This window comes from Etheostoma cragini, chromosome 13, assembly GCF_013103735.1.
Source record: "Etheostoma cragini isolate CJK2018 chromosome 13, CSU_Ecrag_1.0, whole genome shotgun sequence".
In the NCBI taxonomy this organism is placed as follows: Eukaryota; Metazoa; Chordata; class Actinopteri; order Perciformes; family Percidae; genus Etheostoma; species Etheostoma cragini.
In genome coordinates, this window is record NC_048419.1 from 25,722 (window position 1) to 39,668 (window position 13,947).

Below are 13,947 nucleotides of genomic sequence, written 5' to 3' on the forward strand. Positions count from 1 at the left end.
TTGACTATAAATCCTGCCTGTTACACGACCAGCGCATGTAATAAAACCAACACGGCCTAAGGTTACGCTTTTAGCTTTTTGACATGTTAAATTAAGCAGTTTGACCATCGCACAAAGCCACTACACTATGACAAAATGAAACAACAGTACTGTAAAAAATAATTAAGCACAGGTAGGTATATTTAGAAAAGGGGTCATGAATTATGAGCGGATAAAAATATAGACAACAGCCTACCATTAAGGGGCATCAGCTCCATTGCAGGGATGAGCCTGCATCTTAAAGCTTCTTAGGTAGGGAGGATTTGAATGTTCAGAGCTTAATCTTGACAATCAAGTATACAATGTTGAATAGTCTTGCACGTTTGTCTTACAATGGTTTGCAAGATGTCCGATTCCAAAAATGTCATGTGAGGGTAATTTGAGCAGAAAAAGATGTAGCTTTGGAAATATATATCTGTGATGGGGAACGGTTTCCAAAAACAAGACACAAAAACATACGTCTCCTTCTGAAAACATACAAAAGTTTAATTTAAATATAGGCAGAAAGATGATGCCATTCATCACAAAGACAGATCATGCGGTTTATCCTTGCAAGTTTCAGCGCTCTTTAAGAGAAGGCACGATTGTGAAACTACAAGCAACTGGTCTTCAAATGGGAAATCTTATAACTTAGTGCCCATCAACATGACACAAACTTACTTAATTTCCAGGAAATATTCTTTACTCACCCTTATTCAACAAAAGTACTAGTGACACCCTCAAACTTAACACCAGTAATAAGACCGGTGTAAACCTTTCCTTTTCAATCATCACCAATGGTGCAGTAACAAAGAGGTCCACTGCACACTGGAATCAAACAATTCAGGAGTTCCACCCACAAAACCTTTAACTATTAACTTTTTCAAATGTAGCTCAAAACCTTGACATTAATATACAATACGTTACTGAAGTTGTTGTTGCATAAACAAAATCCACCAATCCAGACCTGGGCACCAATGGGAAAAGTAAGGGAAATCAATGACTGTCTTTGGAAAATATTCATTAAAAATAAAAGGCAAAAAAATTCTCAGAAGGTATTTAGAAATACAAAAAGTGCATCACAAAAATGCATTGAGGGACAAGCACAAAAAATAGGCTTGTTCCTCACTACATTATACAATTAATACTTTATGGCATTATACAATCACATGTGCTGTGCATTCACAATATGAATCAACCCTGTAAAAATCCTTTCACCTTTGGCATTTAAACAGTATAAATACATGTATGTGCGAGGATAAGGTAGGTCTTTGGCTCAATTAAACTTTGGGCTTATTATCCCAATAATGAAGTGGTATCTTCCATTGCATTGTTTGTGCATTAAGCATATAATATCTTAAAAGAGCTTAGGGAGAATTATTTGGCTGCGTGCATGAAAGACAGCAAAAGCATTGGCACTTCTCTTAAATCCTGCATGTTACTTTCCAGCTCCATCTAGCGGAACTCACCCCCACCCTCCTTCTGCACTAATATAAGCCCAAACTTGATCCCATTATTGGGAAATAGAAATAGACACAATGGCACACATTCTGATGGGGGATTGGGTACAACTTTGTCCAAGTGAGATGGTTTAACCCAATAAATGCAGCAGGGAGAGGTGACAGTTCTTTAAACTTGTGATTTACTGAGAAGGAACTATGCCCCCGTGTGCTTGAAAACGATGCAGAGAGCAAAGGTTACTTTAGCAAACATGCTCCTGTGTAGAGTTTGCATTCCAGAGATAATCCAAACCAGTCACCAAGATTGGATGGGTACAAATCAGAGGGATCTGAAGATTTTGTCGCAATTCAGCGCTTCAACCAGGGCCCCCTCGTCCCTTCAATGGATGTACAGGACTTCACTCTCTTTCAAGCCAAAGCGGGTCTTGTACTTGTCAAAAAGGCACTTGAGGGACCGGATGTACATTGCATGGTACATTTCCACTACCTCCTCAGTCGGATCCTCAATTTTTGGCACTGTGATTGGCTCCCCAACTGTAAAAGAACATGAAACAATGAGCTAAGCAAACTAACTTTAGTTGAAATTGTTGGACCATCAGTATCAATCATTAATACACCCTTCGGGCTGGACAAAGCAGATGTTGCCTGTGTCCATTCTGTTACCTGTAACGACGCCACTTTACATTCAGTCTATCCTCTGCTCATTGTCTGTTGTTTGCCTGTTTGTTTGTGTGTTTTACTTGTTTGATTTGCTTTTAATGTAGAAGATGTTGCTGTAATAAGGGATTTTCCCGATGTGGGATAAAGTATTATCTAATCTAATGAACAGTACTAATAGCATTGTTGACATTGTAACCCCTAATCTTTATTTCACAGAATCACCCCGACCTAACATAAGCACACAAACTTGCCTATGGTGGCGATAGGTTTGCAATAAGGCGCAATGCCCCAGGAGTTGCCGAAGAAGAGGCCACATCCATGGAAAAGACACGGGGCAAAGCCTAGGATCTTCTGTAACTTCTTTTGGACACATCTCCATAAGGTTCCTTCCTCAAAGATCACCTGCTTGTAGGAATCATTCTCTCCGAAGGAATACACTGGAACCAGGTCAGACCTGAGGAAACAGAGGATGACTCTTAAAACTTGCCCTTAAATGTACACTTACGAAAACAGTGCTACTGTGGCACAATGCCAATAAATGTTTCAACAAATGAAAAAAAACAGGAATATCAAAAGTGTCTAGTTGTAGATACCCAATACATGTAAAACAAGGTTTTCTTCAGGATTAAACCTCACAGAAAGCCTATTACACTTCCCCTTAGCTAAAACGCACTTGTAATACATAGCAAAACTAAAGCTTTTCTGTTGGCACAAGAGTTATGAAAGGAATTGTCGTAATCAGGAAACTTTCTGGATTGATGTTAAATCTACAAAGTATATCTGTAGCCAAGTCATACTTAACCGGTGGCCCAAACATGTAAAAGAAATACTTTTGGACTTAGAAAAACTTTTATTTCATAACTACCTAATCAATGTCTTATCAAGCAACCATTGCATGGAGCATCATCTACACTGGGATTTCCCAAATGTTTTGGTTTATGACGACCACCCCCCCCTTTCCCCATATACATACAGTATTTCTGTGAACTGTGCGCACTTGAAAGAGTGATTTTAAGAGAGAGGGGGAATGACATCAACCTGCAGCATCAAGGAGTCTGCTCTACCAACTGGGCAATCCCGGCCATTTTAAACATTTGGGATTGCAAACCTTGAAATTGCAGTTATTACTGAATGTTCCTTATTCAACTTGTGTTACTCAATTGGTATCAACATCCTCTCCATTTTATAACCATCAGAACCAAGGTGTGAAAGTTTCAGAAAGTGACCTCAATTCACAGATTAGGCTTATTTTAGCTAGAATGCCAATTTAGATGTAGCAAATTCTGCATAACTGCATGTCTCTACTAACTTTATGATTCTTTGGACAAGGTGCACCCTGTGATAAGCCACAGCTAGATTTGGGAAGGAATCATGCTTGCATGGGTTAACGAGACAAACTGGGTCCACTTCCCTTTATAGCACAAGTTGTTATAGTGATTCATGCAAGCCTGAGCCCAGCCCAATGCCTGCTCACACAGTCTGCATTCTGGTCCTTTCAAAATGGCCAGTGCATGTGTAGCGGCGGTAATTCCACTTGCCATCACTGTCACTGTGTATTCATTTCGATATACATTTTATATGATAACCATCTCTTTAAATACTGCTTTTTATTTTGTTTAAAATCAGTTTATTTTCTGGAAATTTGTTGTAGAAATAAAAGTGGTTGTCATGGAGACCTCATTGGGTGAATTGGGGGCTGGCCTCTGGGCAGCCCCCCAATTGAACAACCCTTCACATTCATAAAAGATTGCGGGATGCTCTCTGTGAGGTAATTTTTACCTGCCTCTGAGTAATAATCTAGGAATTATTCATTCCAATCAGCCATTACAGCCTTGAGAGAGATCACATTTGGTCAAGGCTGTGTTTAGTTGCTGTAACTGCACGTGTCCTTGTTTGTGAGTGTGGGGCAGCCAGCTCACCCTTTCTGTAGGGCCAGCCTCACAAAGCCTTTTCGGTTCTTCAAGGTGACAGAGTTCTTGCCTGGCACACACTGCAGAGACTCTGCAGCCCCTCCAACGACAATGACCACAGCATTACCTGTCCCGCTACATGACAGAAGGTAGTCAATGGAGTTCCTGTTCACTGGACAGATACCTGAGAGTGGGGAGAGTGGGGGTGACTTATTTTGTTGCTTACATCTTCCTTTTCCTACTAGATCTGGTACAGCATATCGCAATACTTTTTGTGGCAATACTGTATTGATACACGCACGGCAAGTACAGTACTCTCCTTTAATATAAATTGCATGTTACCATATGGGCCCCTCTGAAAAGCTTTCAGTAGCTTATTTTGGATTCCCCATTTCACGCAGCCTACATATAATTATTGTACCTTCTGGAATTGTCTTTAAATGATACAATGATGACGTGTGAATAAATAACAGAAGCATCAGGATAGAAGCATTAGGATATTGTGTCGCAGGCCCTCTGTTGACTCCCACCCAGACTTTAAATGTTGTAATTCTCAAACTTTTTAGACTTATTGTACTTCATGCAAACTCTGTGGGCAATATCCACAAGTTGCAACTGTATAGAATTAAACAAATCATATTCAGCATGGGCAAAATCTGACATACTACAGCTGAACATGAAGTTTCATCTCATAACATTGATAAGATTTTTTTCTCTGCACATAAACAAAAAAGGGCCCCAAAGAAAGTTGTACAAGGGCTATTTACCAATGTAGTGTTTCGAAACATGTACAATAACCTTATAACCTATAGCACCCTAAGAGGGTATGCACAGTATCTGTGGGTAAAGCTGAACAGCAAACAACCCTTCAGAAGGGAACAGTTTAAGCTTTCTCAATCAATGAATATCAGCAGTACAAGTACACAGAAGCCATTTCAGCGGTGCAATAGGACAAAGGTCCGCTCCCTTACAGATACAGTTATCAGGCTTTTTAAAAGGACTCAAACAAGACTCTGTGGCTTCTCAAAAATCCTCTTACCTCCAGACATCAGGTAGTCTCGAAGGACAGGCAAGCGGAAGTTTCCTGCTAGGGTTGCCAGGGAGGGCTTGATGCCCGGGAATTTCTTGGAGAAGCCTGTAGCCTCTGTCCCAAAGTTGCAGAAAGCACCAAAACAGAAGATGCCGTGGGGATGGTAGCCAAAGATGTAGTTCCGGCTGGGCAGCAGGTCGTGGGTTTTAATAAGCTGGGAGAATAATAACACAAAGAGGACCAGTGTGAGGCGGATTTCCATATGAGGGGCACGCTGCTAGACGGGTAAAATCCGATAGGAGAAATGTCATGTTAGTGACCAATATGGCTAAAAGGCTTGAGAACAGAAGCTGTGTGCCAATCTCATGCTTGGGTTTACTGGTTCCTGCCTGGTTGATTTGATTCCTTTGTGTAAAGCCCTTTTGTTTTGAAGATGTGCCATACAACTTCATTATTAAATATATAAATTTTATATTTATAGTTTACTACTTTTTGCAGTTAGTATACTATAAGCTTTACTGTATACCAACTAAAAATGATGCACCTTACTAACTTTTATTACTGATAAAGTAAAGCACAGATAAGTGGAAATTTGACATACAGGTACAAAATGTAACATCACATACATTTCTGCAATAACAACAAACTATAGGCTACCTATGTTATGTATTTTTTGAGTTGTGTTACTTACACTATCCCAAATGTTTCTACCAATGTTCAAACCCAGTGAAGTCTGTTATTTTCTTCTTCTTAAACGTTGCTTGATCTATAAAATGTAAGACGAAGTGAAAAAATAACACTAAATTACCTCCAAAATGATTTATTTATATTCCGCAATTTATATTCTGACTATAAGTTTTAAAAGTACATTGCCACATTTCATTAATTGTCAATTGAAACATTGCGTTAATCAATAATCAATTTAATTGCCAATCCAATCTCTGTCAATCATCTGTTTGCTAAATTTGTTTCAGCTCTAAAATGATGCAGTACATCCGTGAGAAAATGCAATCCAACGGTGAGGTTCAATTGGCAGTGACAGTCTCAGGCAACAACATGTTCTCCAACGATTAAATAGATTTTCTAAAATGTCCCTGGACTTCTATTACCACCACTTTCTTCTTTGTTTTTATAAGACATACAGTGTTTGAGTATACAATAACTAAATTGAGCAATGGACTTTAAAATGTATGAGGTATACATTTTAAAGTCCATTGCTCAATTTAGTGTGTCTGGATTGAACATTTCATATCACATGTATCTTACATGTGATATGAAATGTTCAATCCATACGTGCATTCTGTAGCGACGTATTTGAGTGTCAACAAGGTACATACTCCAGCGTGAGGATGAATTTAGGACACAGTGTATGTTTTTGTAGAACAAGGACATCTTTATCAGTACGAAGCAGACATTACTCCCCTAGTCTGCTCAAGTACAGTCATAAAACACTGACCCACTCTACGTGTTATACATGTATGGCATTGGTAGCAATAAAGTACAACTTTTAAACATTAAAAGGTATTTTACAGGAACCTCTTGTGTTCATGTTAAAATTGCAGAATCTCAAAAGAGGCTTTAACTGTGCTTGGACCTGCACGGTAGCATCAGATCCATCACAGTGTGTAAACAGGGCTCCTTTCCTAGCTACCATTCAAACACAACAGTTGCATAACCACATTAGCAGAGGGGACCACATTCAAGATCTCCATGGTGCCACAGGACTCCACCTGGCTGGCTTGGCAGATGTAATAAAATGGATTATAGTAGGACAGAGGGAGACATGCACACCATTTACAGGGATTCTGCAGGTTTTACCAAGTCAACGTTAAGACCTTTATGAACAAAATTCAAAAGCTATATCACAACATAAAAGCACACACACACACACACTTACTGGTTTCAGCATAAAACCACCAATATTACAGAAGAGCCTTTATTTCTAGTATTCAGGCAGACTTGAAGCAATCATCACACTCCAGACAGGCTTGTTTGTACTTTGACCAGTTGGCTTCCAACTCATAAATAAGTCATATGCTAGTAGAGAACACTTGCCCTACAATATATAGATGCCCCTGCAGATACATTCTGGTTGTGTTGAGCTATGGGACAGCAAATTATCATGTAATGCACCATTAACTGACTTATCAACTTTGTTGTAAGAGATAGACGTTCAGCTACAGCTTGTGTCAATAGCTAATAATCAATATTTTGACATATTTTGACAAAAAGCTAAAACTTGGCACAACTGCAAAATAACCACATTGATCAATGTATGTCTTACAGAAATATTGAGATTGAAATGTGATATATAATGAGTCAACTGTTATCAAAGAATGATCAACCCACAGAGGCAAATGGCTACATAGAAACTTCACACCGAGCAGATCCACTTTTTCCACACTCTGTATAGCAGTAGATAAGCTCAACACCTGGGCACTGAAGTGATTTTATAATGTTTTCTTTGCTATCACTCAGGGTGTCGGACTGGGGGTGGAAAGGGGACTGAGTACCCAGGGCCCATGTGAGGTGGGCCCAAAAAAGATGCTAGAATGAATAGCTGTGGATGTGGGGAGGGGTCCATAGAGAATGAGTTTCTACGGGGCCCAGATGTTTGCGCTACACCACTGCTATTACTATTGATGCTTGAGTCTCTCTCCTGGTCCCTACCAACTAATTTAGGGCATTTACACATTCAGCTAAACCAATCAGATGCAGCCACTTCCTCTTTCAAGCCAATCATATTCACGCTGCCCATATTTAAACATGCTCTTCTCTTTGTAGCAGTACGCCATAAACATTTTAATAAATAATTGTTCACTCTAAAATATGAGTCTCTCCTGATTGAAATAACCCGCAGTGCCAGAGATTCTCGCCGGCCAGCAGCAAACCGGCCGAGGATACGCCTAAATCCATTAGATGGCTGCCTGCTGGTTAACTGTGGATGTGTTGTGTCCCCGGGGCTGTTCTCCGCTCTCATCCCGACTGAAGTCCCCTAGCGGCGGGGTGTGAGGCAGAAAAACCATTATTAGATTTATACAGCTAACGGGAATGCTAGATGGTGAATGTAATCGGAGGTTAGCCCGGTGCTGTTTAACGTTACCTTGATCAAGACAATTATACTTAAAATAATTTAATGAGCATTTGGAACGATGTTGTAACCTTATACAGCTCCCCACCAAGCATTAACCACTTGTCAACGAAGCAAATACTTCAAGCTGGATTGATCAATATTGAAATTATCAATAATTTAGATCTCTGCTGTATTACGGTGTTTTAAGAGGCATGTAATCAATGTCAAAATGATGCTGTGTGGTAGAAAGCAAGCTGTATTATGATTACTGAGTATTATTCTTTCTGTGACATTGTACGATTTGCTCTCCAACGTATAATCTGGGTTCCCGTGTTTTGACAAGAGTTAGAGGAACCAGAGGGGTCAAAGGTTTAATGACGCCACTGACAGACGACTAAATGAAACTTCCCGTGTCATTGAAATAAAATAACAGACTTCACTGGGTTTGAACATTGGTGAAAACATTTGGAATAGTTTAAATAACACAACTAAAAAAAAACTAATATAAGTAGCAGAAATATATGTGATGTTACATGTGTTACCTTTACGTTAAATTTTCACGTATCTGTGCTTTACTTTGTTATTTATATTTAACTTTCACTTTTAATCCACTACTTTTCCTACATAAAATGTATAATTTTACTTAAATACATCACCTAAGGGTCTTCTTTACTTGCAAGAAATGATTTTGCATGTTTGAGTGAAAGATTCTTCCGCACAGAAAAAAAAAAAATTGTTTCTGTTTTTTTTCTTTGTTTATGTCAGACTTTGAATTTGATATTCAAGAAGATGTGGAAACCCTGAAAACTACGCATTACTATAAAGGAAGAAATTATAAAGTACATTATCAAGGTTTTTCTTTAAGTTTACTTCTAAAATGTAAGGACATTTAATATCAGAATATTACTTATGATACTTAAGTACATTACATATCAGATACTTTAAAACTCTTACTCAAGTAATATTCCTAAAGGCAACTTTACCTTCTACCAAAGTAATTTCCTGGTAAGACACTTGTAGTTTTTTCTTTTTTTTTTTACTCAAGTATTGCTTTTAAGTACTTTATACAAAACCAATGCTCAGTTAGCGTACTGAGCATCCCCCAGCATGCAGTGTGTGTGTGTGGCAGTTTGCGATAACCAGGGTCTAAAGATGCACTGAGAGCAAAACAAGCTTACCACTGCTCCTTGACCTATCAGCTAGGACAAAGTCTCCCAACTTACGTCAAGCACTCATCATAATCAACACGGGACAAGGAACAGCATGGAGCCAGCAGCCAATACCTGATCCAACCCTGATAAGCTTATCTATCTGTTCAACCCTGTGCAGGACTGGAAATTGATGAACGAGCTAAATCAAACAATACTGACTATCCTAAGCAGGAGTTAAGAACTCTGTGTGTGACAACAAAACACACAGAGACACACTTGGTTTCATGGTTAGATTCCCCACTGGTTGCAAGCCAGTCTCTCTCTTGGGGATGGACAATTTAGCAAAGATACCCCAAAAACAGAGACTAAGTTACCTACCCTAATTGGGAAGTAGTCTCTGAAATATGTCCACACTGTCCAGTTTCTCACCCAAGACGACCTTCTGCCACCTAAGAAAAAATTAAAAATAAAAACAAACACACACATATATATATATATATATATATATATATATATATAAATAATATATATATAAATTATATATATCTCAAATACAACTGCTATATTTTATCTTTTTTAAATATTTCATTATTTAATGAATCATTTAGATGCAACACATAATACCCATATATATGTGGTAAATTGGCCATCCAGGGACTAAAGTAACCTCTTCAGATTGCTGGCTTCAAAAAAAGTGTCCATGTATTAACAATTTAACTTACTCTATTAGAAAAAGCTTGTTGTTAATTAATTTTCTGTTGATCAACTAATTATTTCAGCACTCTTCAAAACCCATTTTAGTTCCACATTTGCATGTAAATACGACAAGTATGTTGTATGGCCATGCTAGCTGCATTGTCAAGCTGTAGCCTATTTTGGCATAATACTCATGGATGCATTATAAGAACTGTATACAGCGTACAGGCGTCACCCAGGTTATCCCAATAGAGCAGGCACACTACAAACCTCCGACAGCAGAGCCGGCTACTTCGGGTTTAGCGCTCTTCTAACTTGAACGGGAATTCGATTATTTAAATGTGCTGATCTTTTATACTTTCCAAATGTTATCCTACCAAATGGATCAGTTCTGACAGGGAAACAAGTCCCTTTGTGAAGCTAAAAAAAGAAAAAAAAGAAGAAAAAAAAGAAAGAAAACATATGCCACCGAATTAACAGACGCGTCTTTCGCCATGTAAGTCTAAATGGGAAAAAGTCTTTCTGGGTCCCATGTATCACTTTACATGTCAGGATGAAATTCCACCGTTTGGCTGCTAGGTTTACTTTGCTTACAAAGCCCGGCGCACTGTCTAGAGGCCTGATAACATTGTGCTTTAAGCGGAATAATAACATCAGCATGCTAAAATTTAGCAGCTTACCACATTCACCAGCTAGGATAGTTAGGCTTTGTAGGATGTTAACATTTGCTAATTAGTACTTAACTCTTGTTTATTCATGTGCTGGAAATTTTAACCATTATCGATCCATGTAACATGTGTTGCCTCAAACATATCATCCAATTAATGTTTTCAGAACAGCAGTCCAGTAATTTTGGACACATAATGCTTGATTTATGGTCATCTTTCTTCACATGTACGTCAAAATTAGGCTATTGTTGAACAGTGATTTTATTTTTTTGATGTCTTGCCTTGTTTTGGTGTGTTCCAGTCAACAATGAGCCAGGCGGTATAAATGGCAGAAATAAGCCAGCAGTCAGTGCAGAACATGTAGATCAGTAGCACAGTGCAGGCAGCCCCTAAAAAGGAGAGAGGAGAGGCATCCAATCAAGTATTTGAAAAGAATTGGTAAATACAAACCAAATACCCAAGATCGCAGGCCAAACTAAAAGGCTTAAATATTCTATTAGGAGCTGGCAGTAGAGTAGTCATGTGTGCAGCTCAGAGATCAGACCATGAGACTAATGAGACTACAAGCTAAATCGTCTAGGTTGCTTTGCTTTCTTACAGCTTATGTGAAATGCACAACACTGCCAACACACAAACACACTCACCTAGCACTAAGAAGGTGATGACCCACTGCAGCACAGAGAGGAGCTGCAAATGTTTTTCCATCTTGGATCTGCAGGGCCAAAAAGCCACAGACAAGTCCTGCAGGGCAGAGAGGATGCCAGAGCCGGTGCCTGAAAGCAAAAGATGAGACAACAAAGTTGTTTTTTTGCATCTCAAATATTCACGTGGGTGATTATTGAAGACAGTTACATAAGCTCAAATAGATGGAGAAGCAGTGAAAAGAAGCAGTCAACACTATCCTAAGAGCAATACTACTAGTCCTGGTTTGAGGTCAACAAACCCAAAACGTGGACATCAAACAAAGATATTTGATTTCCTGGAACTCTGTCAAACAACACAATCAAAGCAGCTTAACATTGAGACACAATTCAGCAGAGCCTTTGCCGCGCAGCCTCAACTACTCACCAGCTCTTTCAGTCACCAGCAAGTGAAAGTGAAGCCATGCAGATACATGTGAGAAGACCTTGTGTGGGGGGGCAGGAGCATCAAGTAACACAGGAACAGACATGACAGATACATCAGGAACGTCTGAAGCTAGTCAAGCTCATGCTGCCGAGAGCCAATGAGAAGAAGAAAATCAGCCCTCCAGGAAAACAGTTGTCTAATCCCATCTGTACACACTGAAAATAACCCAGCACTGGGCTGCTGCTGGAGATACCTGTAAACCATGATCATATGGAGCCTTAAAGGCTAGCCCTGCAGATGAAGCAACCAAGTTGAGCATGTGGCCGTCTGTTAAAAAACTGTTCTGTTTCTTCCTCTATGTTCAGCTTTAGGAACAAGTAGGGCTGAGTCAAGGAGATAGGTCTGGCAAAGCAAGACAAGGCTGCAACAAACGATTATTTTCATTGTCGATAAAACTGTCAACTATTTAGGTGGTTAAAATCGATTAGTTGTTTGGTCTCTAAAATGTCAGAAAATTGTGGAAAATGTCAATCAGCCCAAAATGACATCCTCAAATGTAGTAAACTGAATATCTTTAAGTTCCACAACTTAAAGATATTCAGTTTACTGTGACAGAGGGGTGACAAAATTAGAAAATATTCACATTTAACAAGTTGGAATCAGAGATTTTGTACTTATTTCCAAAATATAAAAAAAGACTCAGACTGATTAATAGAGTATCAAAATAGTTGTAAACTAATAGATTCATCTTTGCAGCTCTATATACAAGTATGTGGCTCTCTCGTGTGGGTTTACATCAAATGTTGATAAAATGCATGAAAGCCTCTCATGGTTTAAAGTTGAAAATAGACATAATGTTATAACGAACAAAACACCTTTTACTTTAAATACAAAACTATCCTCTAGTACTGATACACGTCGGTATTCAACGAGGCGTGCAGTAGAAGGTAGTTTTATTTTACCTAAATGAAAAACTAAATGAATCCAATGTTCAGTCAGGTTCATTTTGAAATATTATAATGTCTGTGTGGGTAATGTGATGTCATAAAGAGTTGTCACAAGAACAGACTGAAGGACCCCAGGAAGATTAGCTCTTAGCTTATGCTAAGCTAATGGGGATCCAAATAAAAACAAACAAGTTATTCCACTGGCTCAATAGAATAGCCTTGATGATTCTGTAACTGCACCGATACACTCTTGAGCTGCAGAGTTCACTTAAAAAGTCTAAGTTCAGTTTTTAAGTAGGTCTTATAATATACCGACTGCCCAAACAGTATGTAGGCCTACATTAAGCTAGTTTCTACCTAAATGGTTTCAACTTTCCATTACAGGCTTTAAGATATCATTCATAAAGCCATTTAAGAGGAAGTGATCTGGGACAAAATCCACAGTCATTGTACTACCTTACCAGAACAGCCTTTCCTGTTAAAAGAATCAGAATCAGCTTTTTTCGCCAGGTATGACAGACATACGAGGAATTTGACTTAGGTTGGAGTAAGCCTCCGGGCGGCAGCTATGGAACAGTGCCACCACAATGCCACCAAACAAACAATGCAGACAGCTACATAATATACAAGACAACATCCCAACATAATGCACAAGACAACACACAGTTCATGTGGACACATGAAGGAATTTTTTGAGGTGGCTTGGGAGGGTGTGAGAAACACAAAACCTCCAAGTGCAACCATTTTCACTAAATAAATCCCCTTTTCACATTTTAGACATTCACAACTAAGTCTTCATTTAGCCTAAACTTTTCCATTGCTAAACATTTCAACTGCAGACAAATGGAGAGAAAAAAAAAGTCCAAATCTAACACTGTTATAATTACTTTTAGTAGCCTAATACTACTGCATTTCTGATCAGAATCAGAAATACTTTATGATCCTCTGAAGGGAAACTCTGTAATCTCGTTTAGTATCACCTATACATGCAGTTTCTACACAACCGTGATCCAGGCTTTGTTGCTTTCAATCATCCATGCACCTACATTTTGGAAAAGAAAACTGTCCCTATTGCTTTTCCGCAGTTTTCACAGCATGTCAGATTATAACTATAGGCGTGTTGTGTAATTAATGCCATGACCCTTTCCAGGAACTATAGGCTGGGCTACTCCTGATTTGCTTGACCACCAGTCAGTGTGTGTGTGTGTGTGTGTGTGTGTGTGTGTGTGTGTGTGTGTGTGTGTGTGTGTGTGTGTGTGTGTGTGT

The 13,947-nt window shown here is 38.9% G+C and overlaps 1 protein-coding gene across 1 annotated transcript; it reads right to left on the minus strand.

Moving 5' to 3' along the window:
• Positions 1 to 741: 741 nt before the first annotated feature.
• Positions 742 to 11,852, minus strand: dgat2 (diacylglycerol O-acyltransferase 2). Its single transcript, XM_034889712.1, has 9 exons — positions 11,735 to 11,852; positions 11,311 to 11,439; positions 10,948 to 11,055; positions 9,681 to 9,751; positions 5,088 to 5,292; positions 4,058 to 4,232; positions 2,390 to 2,592; positions 1,845 to 2,012; positions 742 to 1,454 (listed from the first exon to the last, which is right to left on the minus strand). Exons 1-8 carry the CDS (start codon positions 11,835 to 11,837, stop codon positions 1,858 to 1,860), a joined length of 1,149 nt encoding a protein of 382 aa, XP_034745603.1. The 5' UTR covers positions 11,838 to 11,852; the 3' UTR covers positions 742 to 1,454; positions 1,845 to 1,857.
• Between the last annotated feature and the right edge of the window lie 2,095 nt (positions 11,853 to 13,947).